The sequence below is a fragment of the Crocodylus porosus genome, unplaced genomic scaffold (assembly GCF_001723895.1).
Source record: "Crocodylus porosus isolate Cpor-Errol unplaced genomic scaffold, CroPor_comp1, whole genome shotgun sequence".
Lineage (NCBI taxonomy): Eukaryota > Metazoa > Chordata > Crocodylia > Crocodylidae > Crocodylus > Crocodylus porosus.
Window position 1 is genome coordinate 10876643 of NW_017728932.1, and position 21273 is coordinate 10897915.

General features: G+C 48.0%; 1 protein-coding gene and 1 long non-coding RNA gene across 7 annotated transcripts in view; one reads left to right on the forward strand and one right to left on the reverse strand.

The window, feature by feature from the left end:
• SGSM2 (small G protein signaling modulator 2) overlaps positions 1-21273 on the reverse strand; it is a 106011-nt gene that overhangs the window by 2096 nt on the left and 82642 nt on the right. For 2 of the 6 annotated variants that reach the window (XM_019545574.1, XM_019545571.1), the window contains exons 10-22: positions 19718-19881; positions 19043-19169; positions 17705-17839; positions 13720-13870; positions 12905-12969; positions 12287-12432; positions 11252-11380; positions 6124-6306; positions 5365-5778; positions 4176-4300; positions 2792-2874; positions 2147-2256; positions 4-100 (exon numbers count right to left, since the gene is read on the reverse strand). In XM_019545574.1, the coding sequence (XP_019401119.1) occupies positions 4-100; positions 2147-2256; positions 2792-2874; positions 4176-4300; positions 5365-5778; positions 6124-6306; positions 11252-11380; positions 12287-12432; positions 12905-12969; positions 13720-13870; positions 17705-17839; positions 19043-19169; positions 19718-19881 (1929 nt within the window). The remainder of the gene's footprint in view (positions 1-3; positions 101-2146; positions 2257-2791; positions 2875-4175; positions 4301-5364; positions 5779-6123; positions 6307-11251; positions 11381-12286; positions 12433-12904; positions 12970-13719; positions 13871-17704; positions 17840-19042; positions 19170-19717; positions 19882-21273) is intronic. The other 4 variants (XM_019545572.1, XM_019545573.1, XM_019545576.1 and 1 more) reach the window with 4 other exon arrangements.
• Positions 6447-21248, forward strand: LOC109317104. Its single transcript, XR_002102976.1, has 3 exons — positions 6447-6458; positions 10768-10771; positions 20855-21248. It is a non-coding gene; the product is annotated as an uncharacterized LOC109317104 (long non-coding RNA).

Below are 21273 nucleotides of genomic sequence, written 5' to 3' on the forward strand. Positions count from 1 at the left end.
TACCTCTCTTAAAATCAAGCAGGAACCAGCGATAGCAGAAGTAGAAGTGAGTGTAGTCTCCGTTCTGGTGCATCAGCTCAAAGAGCTCGGAGTCCAAAATCTGAAATGCAAACAGTTACATTTCAGCATCCCATCTGGCAGCAGCAGTGTCCGAGGCTCGAATCTGTTGGGAGCTCATTGGGCTTCCCTCTGACCCTGCACTGCCTAATCCAACCACTGCCATGAAACCCCGGTACACCAGACAGATATCTAAATCAAGCGCCAAATCCTGCTGCACAGGGTCTATTCCAACAGACCTGCTCACCTGGCCCGTCAGACCAAACGTGCCAGGCTTTGTTCTGAAAGCGCTATGTTTGGACTGAGCAATTACCCCACTGGACCAGGGCTGAATGATGGGGGCGCCCCATATGGTACAACTTGCTACAAATACGCAGCACGGCATTTACAGCATCAGCTTATTGTCTGTGACTGTCGATAGCGATGGTGCTACCTTCTGCATGCAATAACGTGTGCAGGACAGACTCCAGCCTGGGTATCGAGAGGGCTGTGCTGAGCAAAGCAAAACTGCTAAAACTTTTCATGTTGTTTTACTTGGGTTACGCATGACATAAAAACTTGTTTGGGACCCATGTGTTTTGTGGAACAGCGAGCTGCGTTTCTGTGGCTTAATCTGAGGCTTTTATATTTAATGGAAAGGTATTTATATTTAAATAAATAGGGGCCACCTGTTCCATACCTACTACGCTCAGATCATGGCATACTCTGACTTCTAAGCATGTGCAGGCAAAGAGGCTAAATGGTCATTAGTATCAACTCAGACAAAGAAGTTAAAGAGCAGACTCAAATTTACCACAAAGCAAAACCTCAATGTGTAAAGAACAAATATCCAACTTAAAGAACTGTGTAAACAGTGTGTGGGGAGTATGGTTTCCCCTGTTCTACCCTACAACTAACCAGTTTTGTCTACTAAAGTTACAAGTTAACAAGGGAAATCTGCGGTGAATGCACAGACAATGGATGTGCTTATGCTGACAGGGCTCTTAGGACACAGCGACCCACCCTTATAGACGGAAGTGCAGGAGAGGAACCTGGGGTTTGCCAAGCGTGGTGAAATTGAATTGATGAAAAATGTAGTGCTCAAGCTCCTGAACAAACGTGCAGAAATACTGCCCACCAGGGTTTGTCCACGCAGCAAGTACATTGCAGCTGCTGTGAAGTTTATTGAAAACTACCTATATTCCTTCACACCACACCTTTATCCTTTGTAGCATCAATCGCTTCCTTTGGAGTACAACATGTGCTAAGGCTTATCTCAGCAATTACATTACACCCTGCTGTATACAATTTATACAAGTAACCTTCATAGAAGTGTGTGACCATTTATTTTATTGTCACTCCACTATAGGGGTCACTAACTACATCTAATAAATGGTTAGAGAGTAAATGGAGTTCAGTGTTCAAAATAATTCAGCATATCTGAGAAGACCAAAACATTTTGTAATCAAGTTACCCTGGAAACTGAGCACGGATGTAGTGTGGGTGGCCTTTTCTTCAAAAGGTTCTCATTTTATTCCTCCAGCTGTGGGGTGAAGGGGGGTTAGTCTCTCTCTCTCTTGCACATTCACTCACTCACTCCCTGCCAGGTGATTTCCTTGAGATCACACAAGGACGCTGGGCCCAGCCAAGTTTCTAGCCTCCCCTATCCCTGGTCTGTCTTGCAATGGAATGGATCTCCCAAGGACAGCAATGCCATCAATCCACGCTCTCTACAAGTCCAAAGAAAGCTAAACTGGTGCCTTCTCTTCAACTGCTCTTTAGGCTGCCCCTATGCCCACTTTCTGCTGGCTGGGCCTAAGGCATCACTGTTCCTTTTCATAGTTGGCACAGAGATGTATGTGTGGGGGGTGTCCACCTGTCAAGTTATGGTAAGAATTGGTTGACTGACTTTATGCATGTGACTGACAGATGTGTGGTACCTGTTGTGTTGTGTAAACCCAACAACTCCCAGCACACAGGCAGGTGACCAGGCACTGCTGCTGTCCTGTGCTGCTTCTGCCTCTCCCTGTGACATGAGACCAGGATCGAGATGGTGGGAACTAAGGCATGCTTGCCTCTCCCACCTCGAACAGGGGTCATGAATCCTCACCTGGATTAGGGAGCGCATGTTGGCAAAGTGTGTGTCCATAGCACCACCGTTGGGGAAGTTCTGGCTCATTCTCTTCATCAGGTGGCTGAAGCAGCTGTATGCCAGCTGATCTATGGAGGCAAAGAAATGGTATGGCTTAGCACGTTGCAATGCTGGGGATCTCACGTTTTGAGCTGGACAAGGCAGTAACTTGAAAGGAAACGTGATGGAGCTGGGGAAGGGGTAGCTTTCTCCTTCCAACTCAGTTATTTCCTCTGTATCTGGTGCTGGGTTAAAATATTAGCTAGGGCACCATAGTCTATGTGCTGATTGCAAAACCCCTCTTGCTTGAAGCAAAAAGAGTCTAGCCACTGGGTTAATTAGATCACCTGCTGAGCCTGCAGCTGCAGAAATACTACTGGCTTGCGAACTGGGTTGAACTTTGGCTGGAAGCCACAAAAAAAACTAACCAGGGAATCCTTAAGTTGCGGGTGTTAGTCGTATCAGTGATTGTGCATGAGCAGACAACTCAATCCCTGCAGGCTTTCTGCTGGTGAGGTAGCATTTACACAGACTGTCCTGCAGTTCCCAGCTCAGGGTTTAAAGGGCTCATCTGCCTAATCCGTACCAGTGACCAAGCCTTACGAGGCAGCTCTGCCTCCTTACCACTGTCGAGTATGACCATGAGAGGAGCCAGGAGATCGCACATGCCTTGAACGTAGCCAACGTCGAGGTGCTCCCAAACATAACTGCAGAGGAAAGAAACAAGAGATGCTAGAAGACCTCGTGCAAATCATCTTGCTGGGGGCTATTCATAAGTCAGCCAGGCTACCAGAATGCCAGCTTCCACTGGAGGGCTTCAGAGGACACGGTCTCTAAAGAATATAAAACTGGGGCCAAAATTTCCCAAAGACGAAACAAATGGGAGTCTCTAGAAATCCCTTGGAATACCTTAGAGAACTTAACAGAGACTGTGAATCCATTTCGGGAATTCCCAAGCAAGGACTGTGTGTTTTTTCCCCTCTCTGTTTTACAGGATATCCCCCCAAACCCATAACACATTCCCTGGGAGTTCTCCATGAGGGAAGAGCCACACGTAAGTCACAGGGCACCACCATCTCTGCCTGGCTTGATACTGGGCTGGAAGACAGTGCGCAGAGGGCCAGTGCCTCTGGCCACTGGGTGAGGGGACTGCTGAAAGCACATAATGCATTTCGACTTCTACAAAAGGAGCTTTTTCCCCAAAATGCTGCCCCGTTTTCCAAAAGCAGAATCACCGGCTTCTACTGGGGCTTGTGCTCCTGGGCTTCAAGCAGCTTTTGAACATTTTTCTCCTCCCCTTTTGCCATGGACTAAAAACACAAATTCACCAAAACAAGACAGCAGCAACCTCAGACAACTGCAGTGTCTGGCCTCCAGTCTACCCGAACCAGGGGGACAGGCAAACTTGGAGCCCTGGCCAGAATGGAGCTTGTAGCGCCTGAGTCTAACATCTGAGGGTAGAAAAAATGCTACCTGGAAGCCATGGCACAGATATTTACTGGGCCTTAATTGGTGCTGGCTTCATGTTTTGAAACCGAAACGTCAGATTTTTCATGGGACATGTATCTGTCACCTGCTGATACGAGCCTAGTCAGACTTTCAAAAGCACCTGGGATGCTTTGCTCTCCATTGATTTCAATTCTTCCCAGTGGGTGAAGATACTTGAGGGGTTTTCATCTGAAAACAGACACTATTGCTCCTAACATTCGTGCCCCTCACAATCCTGACACAAGCCCTGTAAAGCAGGGCTCTTTATCTCTCCATCATACAGGTGGGGAAACTAAGACTGCATGAATTAAGTGACTTAAGGTGAGATGGAGTCTTTGCTGGAGTTCAGAATTGGAGTCCCCAGAGTGGTACCCAGACCATTTGCCCTACCCTGACCTTCTCTTCTGGTAGACTTTTGCCACTCCCAAGGGAGAGGAAAGAAGAAAACGTCTATAACTGTTATTGACCCAATCTAATTGGAAGTCAATGAAAGAAGAGTCTCATTTGCAAATGGTGTTACCTGCACATGACATTTCTGAGCTTCTCCAGGTTATCAGCAGTAAAATACCAGTAGTTCCGATCACACCTCTGGACGTCTTTATCAATTCTATGCAGATTTAAGGCAACTGTGTCCAGTAATTCTATCTAGAAGAGAGATGCATGTGTTAGACTTGCAGTTAAAAAAAAAAACACTTCCAGAGATTAACCTGAATTAAGAAGCAAGACGACTCTCAGATCCTGCCAACCAAGAGTTCCCATGAACCTTCTTTGAGATCTAGAGAAGACAAGTGCTACACCGGAGCTGTGTAGTAGTGCCACTGTTACCACTACTGAGCTTGAAGCTGGAGTAGATCTGGCTTCCCTGGTTCCTATCCTCTCCCCACCACTGCAGTGGGGACCAGGCTGGGGGAACAGGCTTGAGCATGCTGGTGGTGTGACTTGGGAGCCAACTGGCAGAGTTTAGAGCAGCTTCTAGGAGCCCCAAACTGCTGCAAGGCCCAGCTGGCAGAGATCAGCCCACAACACTGGCACCAGCGTGGACTTCCTGGCTTTGCTCAGTTCAGCAGGGATGAAGGGATTTTAGCAAAGCAGAGATCTTGCAGCAAGCTGAGATTTGATGTGGGTCACACTTGGCACGGCATTAGTTTGCCTGTACAACAAAGCCTATAACACCTATTACACTTCCGGGCATCTTTCATATGTATAAGTACCTTGTAGGCATGATCAGAGCATCCATATACCTGCCTGCTGCTAAGTCTCCGCTGTAACACACCTGCTGGCAGTGGTGACCGTACCAAACACACCCCGTTCCAACAGGGGGTCTGTTAATGGGTGACCAGGGGAAGCCTTGGAGCCTGAAGCCTAATCCACTGAGAGCAACAGTAATATCCAGGAGCCGTGATGGTGCAATACTAGGGTAAGGATTTGTTTTTGCATCAGGTGGTTTTGGAATCTAAGCTGTTCCCTTGAGGTTCTGGCTATGCTACAACTGGGCGTAGAGAAAATGCTCTGAGTTCTGGCTTCAATCCAGAAGCAAGATGAGCAGGACAGATCTGGAGGCAGGGACTCTAATTTACCCTCCTGCTACCTGGGTTTAAGGTTGTGGTTGTGGCTTATCCTCACTAAACCCTGTCTAGAAGAATAGCTGAGACACCCTAGGGATCACTCAAAGAAGAGCACTCTACAGACTTTAAGGGAGCGCGACCTACTGTATAGGACGCAGCACAAACAGCAGCAAGATCCACTCCAGATGTTAAATAATCCAGCTGGGAGCACAGCTGTTCCTCCGGTATGGAATCCTGAGCCTCTATGGCCACCAACCCGGCTTTCTGAGCATGGACTGTGTCCAGATCTGTTCTTTCCAAGTCCATGCTCGTTTCTTCTTCTACCCCATCTTCAAAGCAGATGCTCTGCCCGTCATCGATGCTGGAGAGGATGCCTGAAGCTACAGAGTAGTTCCGAGAAGAAGGCAGCCCAGAGTCAGGAGAATCAAATTCTACCGACTGCTGCTCTACTGCAGCAACTGCTGTTGGTGTATCCACGTTCACCACAGTCAAAGAAGGATCGTCCTGGCCCTTTAAGTCTCGTTCTGCTGAGTCCATTTCATCTACAGAGATGAATACCTGACAATTGGTAGGTAGGAGGAAAACAAAAACCAGAGCCGTTAGTTTGGCAAATCAGAGGGGTATGCAGGTACATCAGTGCAATATATAATCACTGGCTAGTAAAACATCTATTTATTACCATATGCGGGTTAAGTGTGCCTGTGCAGCTTGGATCAGGGTCAGTGTATGTCTTCTTTCTCCGCCTTCCCCCCAAACAGCCCCTCAACCAACCAACGTAGCGGAAACCTTGACTGCCTGAATTATGCCACTCCCGACCACACACAGGCTGTGCCTTGTGCACCAAGCCTCTGCCATCACTTGACAGGCAAATACTTCTCTCTGAAGATGCAACAGGCTACTCACATCATTGCTGATGGTGGAGTCCCTGTGGATCAGTCGCTGGACGTGGCTGTCGATGCTGCTGCCCGATGAAAACTTAGCCAAGGTGGCACAGTGCGACTCCTTCTCTCGCTGCTTCACTATCACCTCACAGGCTTTCCACTCTGCCATGACCTTCTGATACTGGAGAGCAATGTCTTCATCCACCTGCAAAGCAGAGGGGTCAGAAAGGCTGGATTCTCCCTGCCAAGCAGCATGCGAGAGAACCAGAGTGACGCACATAAGGAGCGAGTGAAATTAATAAAAAGATCCAACAAGAATTCAGGCTCCGAGTTGTGCGTTCCACACCCAAACTCCAGGTGAAGGCCCATTTCAGCAACATGAATTAAATCCCTGTCTGTGAAAGGGAGACAAAGTCTCTGGGCTGCGACTTGGGATACTGTCTGAGCTGACGCAAGTTGCTTTAGCCTTTCTGGGCCTCAGGGAAGTGTTACTCCCCGCATCTCAACGGGGTCGTGAGAAGAGATGCAAACACCAAGCTGTAGAAAAGGTTTCCATGGATCTGGATGCTTTCCACAAGGCTATCTGAAAGGAGAAGACAGAGGGCTGTGATGGAGTTTTAAGGGCATGTCAATAAAGAAGGAAGTGGAAAGAGACAACAAAGCCACGGAGTTTGCTGCAGCAGCAAGCCAAAGATAAAGCAGCAGGGCTGGGAAATATAATGACTGCCTGCCCACATTAGCAAACCTGAAGCACCTGAGAAACCACCAGGAGTAAGTTGATCACTGCAGGCAGGATATTTTTAACCCTGTGGTGAAGATGCTCCCAGCTGCCTTCAGAAGAGCAGAGGAGCCAGTGGCGTCAGTCTGCCATACACTCTAGATGCCAGACAGGACGTGGTGCACCAATGGCTGGCGGCAGCAAAGCAACTCCTGTCGTCACATTGTGCTGCTTGAGCTCCCTCAGTGTGCCCCAGGGTCCAACTCCAAGTCCACAGGAAGACTCAGGAGCAGAAAGTGATTCTGCCAGGCTGGAAATTCCAGCTTGGAGATGGGCTCTGTCAAAGCTGCACTGCATGTGGCCAGATGGTGCCCCTCTGCTCCTTGCAGCAGTAAACTATCCGCTGCCACGGCTGGCTTCTTCTGCACAAAGTCAGCCTGGAAAAGCCCTGGGGCAAAATAAGGACATGCAACAATTTTGCTGCTCTGTCACTTGTCAACAGCTGGACAGAAATCATCGCTGTGAGTTGGCTGCAGGCTCTGGGCTTTGCCAGCCAGTCTTGCTACTGAAATGCTCTCACCAAAGCTGAGGGATATTTGTCACTTGAGGTAGCGGAGTCATAAATCACCAGGCACAACCTTTGGCGGGAGGCTGGAGGAGAGCCAGGCTGGAGAGTGCCCCAGGCCTGGCTGCCTAGCGCTGATGGATGGCTGCAAGATACTGCCAGAAAGCAAAGACGATAAATAATCCAGGACGGGCCCAGCTGAGAACATGGAGAGTTGAGTTCAACATGCTGAAATTACGACTGCTCTGATCTCACTTGCTTATGAATCCCTTCCATTCAATGGCGCCTTTGTTTAGGACTGGACTCCTCAGACAAACACACCATTTAGTACTGCTATTAATTATTGGCACTGCAGTCACCTCAAGGACCTGCAGCATGGACTGGGCCTCTCTGTGCAGGGTGCTGGAGAAAAGATGGCTCCAAGGAGCTGACAAGTGGGTAGCACACTCCTCTAGTGCCCTCTAACAGAATAACGAAGCACCCAGCCTGCCCTGATTTATGACTTGCTGCACCTGAGCTTAGCATCATCCCTAGCTTACAGCCTGGGAAGGTCGGTCAACACAGGAATGAAAGTCAGCTTTCCTCCTCACCAGGCCCGTCCTTCAGATACTTGGGACTAGTCTCCCCGAGTTCTGGTTCCACATCCCCTTCCTCAAGTCCTAGGGGCACATCCCCTTCCCCAACTGAGGCAGGGTTTTTTTTGCTTGGCCGCACACTGAAGGCCCCTCCTCAGTGTTACAGTCCAGTCCTATAGGCAGGAGTGAAAGACAGAAGTAAAATACAACCCACAGCAATCAGATCACGGAGGCGGCAGGAGCAGCCAACACACATCATCTAATGGAAGAATGACTGGAAACAGGAGGCAGTTAACTCCAGTCATTAGGGAGAGGGTGATGACTGGCAATAGCAGTGCTGACATGCAAACATGCCATACTGGCACCCCCTGGGAGCTACTGCACAGCCTCAAAACTGCTCCCGCTGATGCTCAAAACGAGCTTCGCAAGGAAGGTGCTGTGGTGCCAGAGACCACGTGAGCTCCATGCACAGCGTCGGTCCCATCAGAGCTCAGGCTGGCAGATATGCCTCCTGCCCACGCGTGTACCTGATGGGGCTCTCCTTGCTGTGTTCTGACCATTTTCGTGGCTGGTCCTGTGATGCCATGAGACGGGCTGGGAACAGAGCAGGCCTCATGGGCAGGCCAGGGGTGGCATAAGGAGGTGGGAGGAGAAGTTGAAGTGAAGAGATTCGCCTCTTAGCTCAGCTGTTAATGGAGTGGGGCACTACCACTACCAAGGCCGCAGGGACAATCCCAATATAGGCCAGCACGTGGAAACTGCAGCACTGGACGGAACAAGGGTTAAGGTTTGGGCTGCGACTCCTGCAGCGCTCGTCTCTACTCAAGTACGGGCCTGCGTTGCACGCAGATAACAACTCTGCACTTCTGAGCAACAGGCCAGTCAGCAGAGGGGACATGGCCGAAGAGCGGGCCCATCATGTCCTGCCGGGCAGAGTTTAACCCTGAGGGGATGAGGCAATTTATTTCTCTCTGGGAGAGTACCCTACCCAATTTCAGGAAGGATTTGTCCCCAGCTCCCTCCCAACACTAAGACCTTCTGAGCAGGGCAGGCTGTGTGAATCACTGCACACTGAATGCTTCCGAGGTTAAGGCAAGATTGATTCAAGGCACAAAATTTGGATCCTGAGCCCTTCTGAACACGCCAAAGCTCCGGGCTGCCTGCCTCCAGCTTTGCTCCAAATGACCGGATTACTGGGATGGAAAAGCCAAGTCACCACGCATTGGTGGGATGAAGGCTGCTTACACAACACCAGCAGTTGAAATGATGACTAACTGTTCAGCTTGGAAGGCTCTAGGTCAAGCCGCCTTTGTGATCTGCAGCTGCTTGTAATACCCTTGGGATATATGCTAATTGGAAGCTAGCAAGTGCCAAATATCCTGTTTATACAAAAACTGCTACTTATCCCTTGTAATCTGTTCCAGAGCCGCACCACGTACATTCTCTTGCTGGTAAGGATACACGTCGGCAGCGAGATTAGGGAGTCAGCATGCTGCGTTCCAGAGCCTACTCTCCTTTTGCACAGTGAGTAAGCATCGGGTGGGCTTGTAGCGTAAGCCCGCACCAGGCCTTGTCTGCCCAGAAAGAAGACCAAGTCCTAGTGTAGCCTTGTGGCCTTTGCGAAAGGGCAAGTCACCGAGGAGATGCACAACGGTGCGAGATGGATGTGCTGGTTGATGCTGGCTTCGTGTGCGTAGCTGGAGCACAGCAGCCTGACTCCTGCTGTCAGTCCTAGGATTTCATTCTTAACACTGGCACGAGCCTGTTTGTTTCTCTCTGACAGTTCACTACTGTCTCTGCCTCCCGTTAGCCATTTGTTACAAGCAGTAACGCTCGGGCCTCTCAGAGCTAATTATTTTCTGTCAAGTGCTTTGAGATCAGTAGGCGAAAGGGCATGGCTAAGAAGGGCAAAGCAGAAGTGTTCTAAGTGGATGAGCAAAAGCAGCTAATATATAATTTAAACACGCAGAAAGATATGGTTTAATGAAGCTGAAATGTGTCCACTTACACTTAACACTTTGCACCCAACTTTCTTGGCTTTCAAGCAGGGCTAAGACAAACTCTACCCAGAAGGCAAGAAAGGAAGGGTTTATGGGCTGGTTGGCCCATGCTGAAAGGTATAATGTGGGGAAGCGTCCTTTCCAAAACTGTACAAGCAGCCTGCGACAGGGCTTACAGCCCATCAGGAAATCTAAGATGAATAGGGGAAAACGTGTGTAAATCTGAATTACAGCTGGGAAATGGGGTAAAAATAGATCTGCTCCAACTCCAGAGACAGACATCCAGTGCCACCAAAAGACAGCAATACACTGCTTGGGTTGGCAGGCTCCGGTAGGGTCACCCACTCGTATTTGGGTGGGTCTGCAGCCAGGGTGCTCTTTTCCTCCAGGCATAGACAGAGGCTAGGAGACACTGCAGCCTCTTCCTACTTGGTTTGCCTGTGACCCTGTAATGCTTCTGTGCTGAAGGTCCCATGTGTTAGCAGGGCACAACAGTTTATGTGATGGACATTCTGACAGGGTTAGCCCCTGATCTCCAGGGCTCAGGCCCTTAACCATGTTTAACTGCACCAATATGTAGCAAACGTTGCTAACTGGGCAAAGGCCATGGGTTTGGGGGTTTTCTGGGTACCTTTAATATGGACAAGAAGTTACTATATGAAAGTCCCAAACACTTTTGCAATTACACAGGTGTTTCAAAGGAGAACAGAGGTGTTTTCATTAAAAAAAAAATACATCTTGCAGTCTGTCAGAAAGACAGAAGTGGTACATTGTGCAGGTGTCTTGCAATCTAAAAAGGGACTGTTAGTAAGGTGTGCCTCAAGCTTTGCAGGTCACAAAAGCTTGATATGCACAGTTTAAAAGTAGTTGCATTAGTGTTTCAAGATGGGGGATTTGAATTTCTGCTGTGCATCCTGGCACACTGCTGACAGTAACTGAGGAATGCACTGTCTTGGGATAGCCCCTTTCCCTCCCAGGATCAGGAAGTACTTTCCCTGCACTCAGCTAAGAGCGGACCCTACACAGCTAACTGACACCCATTTTACAAATACGGAAACTGCTGAGATACAGTGAGGCTATGTGATCAGGCTGCCACAGCAGGACTCAAAACGAAGTCCTGGCTTCCAGATCTACTAGAAGGATGTTCTCAACAAAGCAGCCCCTGAAATCAGGTTTCAGATTCCTCCGAACAGCTGCATTCTTTGCGCTTTTGAAGCATTTTTCCTAACATAAGTGTTCCACCAACTGAATGCTCTTGGTTTTCCTTTCTTAACTCTGAAACTGGAACTTACCCGATCCATATCCTTCTTGGTCATGCCAAATTTGTAGTGACCTAGTAAGAAGGGCCACACTTCCTTTCGGATCTCATGCTGCACCCCACCATAGTACACTCTTCTCAGCAATTCCAGCTCCTTGTAATTCTAAAGGAGGCAGGGAAGAGACAGGATACGGGAGTTAACACAGCTGTACTCTGGGCTTGTTTGACATAAAGAAAAGCACTTGCATCTAAAAACATAATGGGCCTCAAAAAAACAAACAGTAGAATACAGAGACCCTTGTTTTTAGGGTTCAAATTTGGCCCATTGTGCTGATGTTACCATTTGACTGCAGCACCCCAAAAAACGTCTAATGAACAGACATCCATCCAGAAACACAGCCCCATATGCTACACAATGCTGGATTCCAGAGAGCTAACTCTTTCTTACTTCTGGGACATGATCCCTTTTAAGAGCCCCTGATTTGGAAGGCATGTATTTATGCCTCTCACTTATGCGGTTTGTGCCTGGGAGCAAGGCAAACAGCTTGAAAAGCAATAAGTAGTTTGCACTGGCACTGCCTGTGCTAGAAGTGTTCAAATGGAGTGAAGACTGCAGAGCAGCCAGAAAGGGGTAGGTGCTAAACAGTTCTAACTTGGCTTCAGGAAGCTGCCTTTAGAACTCATTCTGGCTTTTAACAAAGCATTTCAGGTCTGACCGTTTGAATGTAGTCCCCTGTAAAAGCTGCCTGCCGGGACACTCGGAGCTTGTGCAGAAGGCAACCAGACATAAAGCTGGTCACATCATTTATATCACGCGTACCCTGGAGGGCCTCTGACTCCCACCCCACTGGCAGAGCAATGCAGGAACTGGGTCCGCACCAGATGTTGATAGAGGAATTCTGGCACAAGGTGTGACTTCAGGAACAGTTCCTAGAGGACAACATGAGAAGCATTCCCAGCGAAATAATGCTGAGATGCCATTTCACTGAGCACTGAGTGGGGACAGAATAGCTGAATTTTCCTTTGAAGAACTGGGGGCTGGTGCAGAGCTCACCAAGGTCCCCTTTACCTTCTTGTCCTTCTGGTATTTGCTCCAGACCTCTTTCGTTAGGCCTCCTGTGGCGCTGGTCGGTTTGTCGGGTGGGATGATGGTGTGGTTCACAAGAGCAGACAGATGTGTTCGCACTGTAGACAAATGACGGCAGTAGGCAAGCCCTGCATTTGGTGGGGGAGAGTGGCAAGATCACGTAAGTGAGAAGGAACCCGTACAGCAGGCCCTTTTAAAAACCAAAGCGGACAGTTGAAGCTTAGAGCAAACACCCTAAAACAAAGCAAGTCTGCACATGCGCTGGGCAGAACGAAGGCTTGCAGAGCTGATGGCACACTCAGTTCAAAGAGGAAAGTGAAACTGAAAGGTGGATTAAGAAAGGACAGAGGGAAGGAACAGAGCTGTAAGCCTCTGTTCTCCGCTGCTGCTTACGGAAGCCTGGATATTTGGGCCAAGAGTTTGATCTTCTTAATGTTCTGAGTTGATCCGACTCCTTATAAAGATAAGGGACAACTTCACCCTCTCACCTACACATGCTCAGGTACCTAACAGTGGAGTCCTCCTACAAGCAAGCATGTGGCTGCAGCAGGAGCTGAGTGCACCATGCTAACATCCCCCTTGGTGAAAAGCTTCACTTACATCCATAGAAGGCTCTGGAGACAATTTGTCTCTTCATGCTTTCACACAGCATCTTTAACGGGGTTCTGGAGAGAGACATTTTTGACAAGAATGAAGTTGGGTCACACAGATTAACATTCCCACTTGGCTAATAAACACCCCGCTTCTCTGAAGCACGCTGCCACCCTAAGGCCTATCTAGCAGAAAAGCTCATGTCACAAAATATTAAAACTTGTGGCGCTGCCTCAGACGGTTTATCAGGTACCTTGCAGCAACTGGATACTCTGGTGACATTGCTGAGGTCACTGATCAATTATATTCCTAGCTGTCCTCTGCCAGATTAGTTGCCGGCTAGCTTGTTACCACAACCCTGAAGTGCCACTTGGGCTTGGGGGTTTCTGCCAGCGGCATTGCCTTGCAATCAATCCCAGATGGACCTGAGAGTCTCTAGCTAGACTGGTGCAACCGCAACAGCCCTGACTTACCTGCACAGAAAGGAAGCTACTGAAAGCCGGCCTCAGAAGTGCCAGCAGGACTTAGGCGCCCATGTTCATCTGTTCCCCCCACCCCAGTCTCAAGCATCTATCCTTGAGCTGGAACCTCAGAGCCAACATCAGTTCTGAAACATGACTTAGGCATTTTTAAACTCTTGATCCCTTAGTGTCTGATATTGCAACCAACAAGCCCACGCTGGATTTCCCCGTGTAGGAGAGCAAGAGCACTCGCACATCATGTGCCTGCAAAGTGCTCCACAGGCCACGCAGCCAAAGCTTTCCCACCACTATCTGCCTTCTGCAGTTGGGGCCAAGCTGGCTCGCTGAGCACACCCTGCTTACCTGTCGTGTATGCAGTTGCAGCAGCTGGGGAGGTCATAAGGAGAGCTGCCCGTCGAACAGGAGAGACACGAGGAGCCTTGGCTACAGTGCTCCAGCTGCCATGACAACAAGCTTGCACTAAATCCCTGCATCTCTATCATGTCGCTGGGGTCTGAGGAAAGAAAAACATCTGGGCATAAACTTTTTCCCCTGGTGTGCCCTGATGGCTTTGTGCTTCACTTTGCTGCAGGCTGTAGCCTCCGTGCCAGGAAGGGGAGAACATAGCCCTACTGCCCCACAAACACTGCTCACTAGTGCTGCTAAGACCACTAAAATCATCTTTAGTAACCCCAATGCACAGCTGACTGCGTGTTTTCAAACAACAGCGTGAGAGAGGCTGCACTGCTGCTTTGCAGGGGCCAGATTTGCAGCCCCATGCTGCCCTGGACCTGAGCTGTCATGCCCCCGCGCTCCTGGAGTCTCTCCATTAAGACCAGCCAGGAGCCACACAGGTAGGAGCTGCTGAGAAATGGAGTCTGGCCAGTGGCCGGATCTGCCATTTTGCCCACCCCTGCACTGGAGGAACATTTTACTACAAGAAGCCATCATGAGTTCATGGAGTTTGACCATTCCTGCTCAAAAACATAATTTCACTCGGTGATTTCTGCAATGGCTCCACAGCTTCCAGCTGAGTTCGGATTAAGAAGTCCACGCCTTCCAGGGTCACACTTTTATAACGAAAGGAGAATTTTTTCCTCTTAATACCCAGGGCCTGATCCTAAAACAGTTACTTGCAGGGGAAGAGAGAGTCCCACGCTGAGTTCCACTGACTTCCACGGGAATATTACAGAAGTCACGGTACTTGGGAGGTGGAACTGGAGAAAGTGACTCAACTACCCAACCTCAGCCCTACCCCAAGCTTCTTGCTGTTCCCAATTTGCCTCAGCAAAATCCTAGTTCACAAAAGAACAAGGCTAAACATCAATAGTAAAAACGTATTCCATGTGCCTGGAAATCTGGGATGCCGCCCCTCATCTGTTCGGTATCAACAGCAACCCCTTCTGTGCGCCCCTGTTGCTCAAAGGCATCATTTTAATGATTGAGTTCACGGCTCTGAACACAGCGCCTGTTCCACATGGGCGTACCCAGGTGCCTGCAGTCTCGGGCGGGGGGGTTGTGCAAATGGAACGAGTGTCGGGATCTGGACTCAAAGCCTCAAGGCAAAGATGTTCAAAAGTAAGTTGGTAATTTGGAGTCCCCAGCTTGACACACCTTTACATGGGCCTGGAAACTGGGCTTCTTTCAGGTGTCTCTAGAGAGACAGCCATGAAAGAGAGATCACTAGTTGCTTTTGCCAATCCTGGCTCCAGTTCTTAACCTTTCCCAGCTGTTGCTTTTCATAAATAACTGGCCTTTCAGCTCACCCATGATTTAAAATTAAGGCAGAAGACACAGCATTGGATGCCATCGCATTCACATGTGCAAGCAAATTTCCATCCCTTGGGCTGCGCTTTTAAAATGTCTCGGTGGGGGCGGAGGGGGGATTCCAAACCATCTCATGCATTCTGCTTTGCAGGCAACAAGACAGGCTTTTGCTTTCACTTTTTTGTTTGCTTTAAACGGGCTCTTTTAAATCTGGATTTCACCATCAATGCAACATAAAGCATTTTAACGGCAGCTCTCGAGGGGAATAATAAATATCCGTGAACATAAAAAAGCACAGGCTCATGCGGAAGCAGTCACATAGATATTACACTTCACAGAACAACAGTAATGAAAAAATGCTCTTCACCTTAATTCTTCAGGAAGGAGCTGAATGACCAAGTATTTATTGCAGCTTCTCATTTGGTTCAAATAAAAGCCATTGGACAAAACAAATCTTTTTAGAATTTTTTTCACCTCCCCCTCCACAGACAAGAAAAAAGTGGGTTGGTTGGTTTGTTTTTTTTAAAGGAACAATAGACTTTAAAAATGAGAGAACCCCACAGAACCTAAGGATTCAGATGAAAGGTACCTGAATTAGTGAAGAATTAGAGTGAACAGCATCTTCATTTTATTCAATTGTGGTGCTGGCGGTTTTAATCTGCAACTCTGGCCACATGCAAGAGTCAAGCATGTTGAAAAAAAATCAAAAGCAAATGGCTAGCCAACCCAATACAACAGTGTTGTCATTATTTCAAAGGAGCGCTGATGGGCTGACAAAAGCCAATCAAGTCTAGTTTGCTGACACGAATTGCTGCTGAACAGTCCGCTAGTCCTAGCTCTGCTGTCAACATTAATGGCCATTTAAAATCATTCCATGTTTTTTTTTTTTTTAAGTGACTGAGTCTCCAAAACAAAACTAAGTAGATTTGAGGTGAAGGTAGCTTTTTCAATCTAACCTTTGCTGGCATGCAACACTAGCCCGCTCTTGCCCTAAACTCTCTTTGTTCTCATCTGCACAACACACTCCTCACTTCAATATTCCTGCAAGCGGTAGCTTTCTACTGAAAGAGGAGTGCTCTTTGGTGGTGGTTCTTCTCTGTCCCTTTGACAGAACGTGGAAATCCAGCTTAGGTTTGCTGTGGTCAGCCTTTTGATTTGATGGTTGTTTGAGGGACCTGTTTGAAGCAAGGACGATCTTTGTGGGTAAGCATCCATGTCACAACTGGACGGCACTATAACAGTTGCTGAAGAGAAAAAGCTAAAAGCCCTATGCCGATTCATCCTTGGATAGCCACAGCCAGGGTGCAGATGAGGTACACTCAGCACTTGGGCCACCGTTTTGTCAGCTTATGGGATAAGAGATGGGTCTTTTCACCTTCTCCCATGTCCCTGTCCTGCTTCAGGGTGTGTGGTATGGTGTTTGTTGTTATTCTTCTGAATCTTTCTGTATTCGCAATACAGGGTAGTGAGAAAACGATGCTGGTGCATGCAGAGCACTGAAGGAAAAACAGCGATATAAAAACCAAAGCCTTGAATCTATGCTGCAGGGATACAGAGAGAACATGTAGCATTTAAAAGGGATCCATCCCTGACATCCACTCTGTGCAGGACCTGCAGACTCAATCACATGCAGGACTAGAGATGTGATTCTAACCTCCTAGCTACTGGCTGTTACCAGTAAATCAATGGAGCCTGTTTTCTTGGCAAAGGAAGAGCACGTTAAACTTATACAACATGCACCCAAGAGGTCTGGCATGGAAACAGGGCACTGACTGGTAGGCCGGCAGCAGACAGAGATGGGTTTGCTCCTGAATCGGCTGAGTCCCGGGAAGCCACGGCCACAGGGAAACTTGTGCTTGGGCAGGACGAGTCTGAAGAGTTCCATGAGGGAAGACCAGAGTGAAACTGGTACAAACACTCCTGCAGATGCTTCTTCCTCCCTCTTTACTGACCGGCTGTACTCTTGAGCCCCTTTCTAGAGTGTTAGGACTCCTGCTGTCCCAATGCAGGCTGCTCCGCCTTGCGCAGGGGACTTCTGCTGAACACCAGGCTGTTTGCTCCTTAGGACAGGAGGAATCCTGAGTCTCCAGAAGAATGCAGTCAGGTCCTCATCATCTGCTAATTAGACCACTTTGCATCATTATTAATGAAGCACTTTTGAAGGGGAAGGGTAGCAGCTGATCCTCTGAAATCCATCACTATATGGAGTGGCCATAAAATCGAGTAGCCTAAGCAGGAGAGCATAAAGCTGCATTACACTCCATTTCTCTGTGAGCAAGGGACGAGATTTGGATCTTATGATGATGCTGACGGGGTTCAATTCTGTAAGAGAGATGATGATGGCATGTTCACTGGCTTCAGAATGACCTTGAAAAAGAGGTGCTATTGACCCTGTACCCACAGGTTGCACCTGCCCTCTCAACCGGCTGCACAGTGGCCACGTTACGTCAGATTGGCTCCTCTAACCTCAGGGTGGAAGCAAACAAAATGTCTGTCCTGCAATAATGCCAACACTGTTGTATGCATCAGCGGAGTGCACTGCCACGGGGCTCTGGGGCACAGGGGAGAGGAAGATAAAAACCTTTCATCCTATTAGGAGCTGTGAGGTTCCGAGAGCAGATCATTGATAGCATTGCGTGTAGCTTATCTTCCTCCTCCTCGTCATCGTCGACAGAGGCAGAGCGGCTGGCAGCTAAGTGGTGGTAGTTAATAGTTACTGCTCAAAGAAAATAGTGAAAGAGGAGCATAAGAAGAGAGGACTTTGTTCTATGGGAAGTCTTAAAAGGACATGTTCAACAGAGATGAAAAGGAGTTGGGGTCTTCCCCCTCCTTTTGGGGATGGGAGGGGAGGAACATTTCTCAAGGGCATATTCTCCATTGGGCAAAATTTCCACCTGGCCAATGTCAGCCCCGAGTGTGTGCATTATAGTGAAGGCACCGACAGAGTTTGCTTCACCCAACTAGACAGCACCTGGGAAGCATGCTCCAGATGGGCATGACCTCAGCTGTGGGTGCGTACCAGCTTGAAAATCTAGTCTACGTTGCAGGGAGGGGGAGGGGGGCAGGGGGAAGGAGAGGTTTAACTGAACGGTTTAGCTGTAATGGGAACGTCACATGCAGAAATAGCCTGAAAGGCTGGACCCTGAGCCACACTTGAGGAAATCATTACTTTCCAGCTTCCGTGTCAGTGGCCTCAAGAACGAGCACGGTGGCAGAAAATCAAAGTGAACTACGTCTTGTTTGCAGAGAATTCAAGTTCACTAAAAAGAAGGGGTGGTGGTAGTTTGTTTTTTGAGGGGTAAGAGAGCCTTTATTTCATCACTGTGAAGCTTTTGGACACAAAACCAGAATAAGCTTGGCTTGCGTGGGGCTTGGGTTTTTTGGCAATTTAAAACGATGGTTAGTCGTTTGGTCTGACAGCCCATTTGCTAGCAAGCAGTCTGGCCAATAAAAGTACTTCCTTTCTGGAGCAGAACTGCTCTTTGACTAGCTATGACAATCCTTCCCTTGGTTTCTGTCTGAAAGTCCTGCTGCACCAACTAAACTTTGGCCTTGTTCACAGAAGGCTCCCCTGCAGCACACAGAAAACTCTGCTCTCAAATCTACCCTATTTCTGTTTGGGATAATGAAGGTTAAGTTTTAGCAGCTTTAAAAAAAAGCCCATATTAAACTGGACCATCAGCAATTAACTAACAGGCCCAAAAGCGTCTATGGCAAAATCCTCTGTTAGAAGAGAAACTTCTAGCTTATTTCTTCTAGCTCTTCTGGTATATTAAACTAAAATTTCAGACTGAAGGTGGGGTGGGGTGGCACCTTAGAGACTAACTGGTTTAGAGAGGCACAAACTTTCATATGTAGGCGACAACCTCCTTTGTCAGATGCTAAATGTTTAGACTGAAAAAACAGTGAAGGGACTTACTGTTCTCATGCTTGTGTCCTGGGTAGATAATTCTGAAGACATAGTCTGTGGCAGTCTCCTCTTGCATTTCATCTAGATCCACTGACTTGTTACTATTCCGTTTCCGGAGCTTTGGAAACACTTTACCCTGTGGCGAAAACAACCCAAGAGATTCAGCTATTGAGAGTCATGCTGGTGTAGCAGGAACAGACTCCAAAGGGCTTTCAACTAAGAGAGTCTAAGGATAAGCACAGCCTCTTGAGGAGTAGGCCAGGAAGGGCTGCAGCCACGTGAGAAGCAAGCAGTATCAGCTATTTGCTACGTATGCAGCTTGCAATAGGATACAACAGGAGCTGGGCATCTGAGGCCCTAGGGATCCTTTGAAAATCCAAGGCCTGACCAAGATGCATGACCAGTGCATTAGTGGGAAGGTGCTCATTCAAAGGAATGGAGTAAGGAGTGGTCAGCCTATAACAAGGGGTGCAAAAACATGGTCTTCCCTCTCTCAGTGGCTGGAAGCAATCCATCAGTTAGGCCATATCCCCAGTGATATCAAGTCAGATGGTTGTGGGGGTGATTTTTGCTTGATTTCTTCTCCCATACTGCGCATGTATTTGTATTAGGGTGGTGCTGTTGCATGGGACAAAAATATTAAGATCCCCTTGACCCCGACGAGTTTGCAGGAAATGACAGTACCTTGCCCTGTTGGGACCAAAGCGGTGGCTCTAGTTGCCCTCGGGGCAGAAGGCCATTTTCGAGGCAAGAGAGGAAAGCAAGGAGGTGGCCTCCCTGTGGGAAATGGAGCGGAGGTCTCTGAATCCCATCCTGACTCACCAACACTAATGTCCCTCCACTTTCTGCTGAAAGGGAAACAGGAGTGAGTTCATGCTTCCTTTCACCCTGTTAAAATCATCATCTTCCAGCCCTTGCTTTCAGAGGGGATTCTATTTGGGGCTCTCTCAAAAAGTCCTGTTAAATTACAGCAAGAACATTACAAACTAGATTCCTTGCCTGCAGGTGTGAAATTTCCAGGGGTACCAAGGCTACAAGTAACCTCTGATAGTCCCTGAACAGCCAGTTGTAAACAGTATTCATTATATATAAAACAGAGAAATGGGAGTAAAAGTAACTGTCTTGTGTATTAAATAGGTTAGCATAGATGCATGCAATCTAAAACAGAAACGCCATGTACTGCTAATATGGGATGCAGTCAAGGGTAGTACACTAGTGCAATTCGGACGTCTAGCTGCATCCATTGGTCGGGCCATTCAAATACAGAGAAATGGTTTCAGTGACTTAAAGTTATGGAGGGTGCTTGGGAAGAATGGTTACTGATGACTGTGAGGCCACAGATCAAGAAAGACTTTTCACCCTGAAGCCAAGGTCCTGGGTGTAAATCCCTGAAAGATTTCACACCTGTTAATCTGCCCTCTATGGAATAAGCTTAGTCCACCAACCATGCAGGCAGACTTGCACCAGTGGCTGGAGAACAACACCAGGCATGGATGGCCAAGCCATCTCTCCCATAATTTCTCATCTATTTTTTTTTCTTTCTAAAGGGCGTTGCAGTGATGTTGCTGGCAGGATTACTATCCAGACATCTCAGTGCCGCACAGGCTGAGTGACCTGGGAAAACTGGAGGGGATAAGACAAGCAAAGCTATACCAGCATTACAAATACTCATCCCTTACTGATCTATGAACCAGCTCAGTGGGTACAAGCATTAATATCTATCAGCATGGTCTGGTAGCCACAGTGAAGGGAGGTAATGAAAATTCAGAGAGAGAGAAACCATCCAGGAAAGCATCTATAGGATGTGTTCCTATATTCCAGTATTTTAAATTTCACTTTCCATATCCTAGAGTTCAGATTTGGCTCCAGTCAAAATGCTAATTGCATTTACTTTGGAGCTGTGGCTTAAACTTTTGGGAGGATAGGGGGTAGAGATGGGGTCTTTTAGCTTAAGCAGCTGACACTTATGCTTTAGGTTTCAGATTTGATGACAAACTCTCAGGTGTATCATGCCAAGCTGACACTTGTCAGAGAAAAAAAAAAATAAGGCCCCAAGACTGTACTGAACATAGTGAGCAAGGGATGCTTGGAAAGGCTTTAGGCAGAGAAATCCTCATTACCTCCTTCAGCGAAGGAAGCCAAAGGAGAAAAACATTGCCTGCCCCATTGCACTAAATACCTAACAGGCAGCAATATACCCTGCTCCCAGCATTACCATGCCACATGCAGAAATGAGGCAC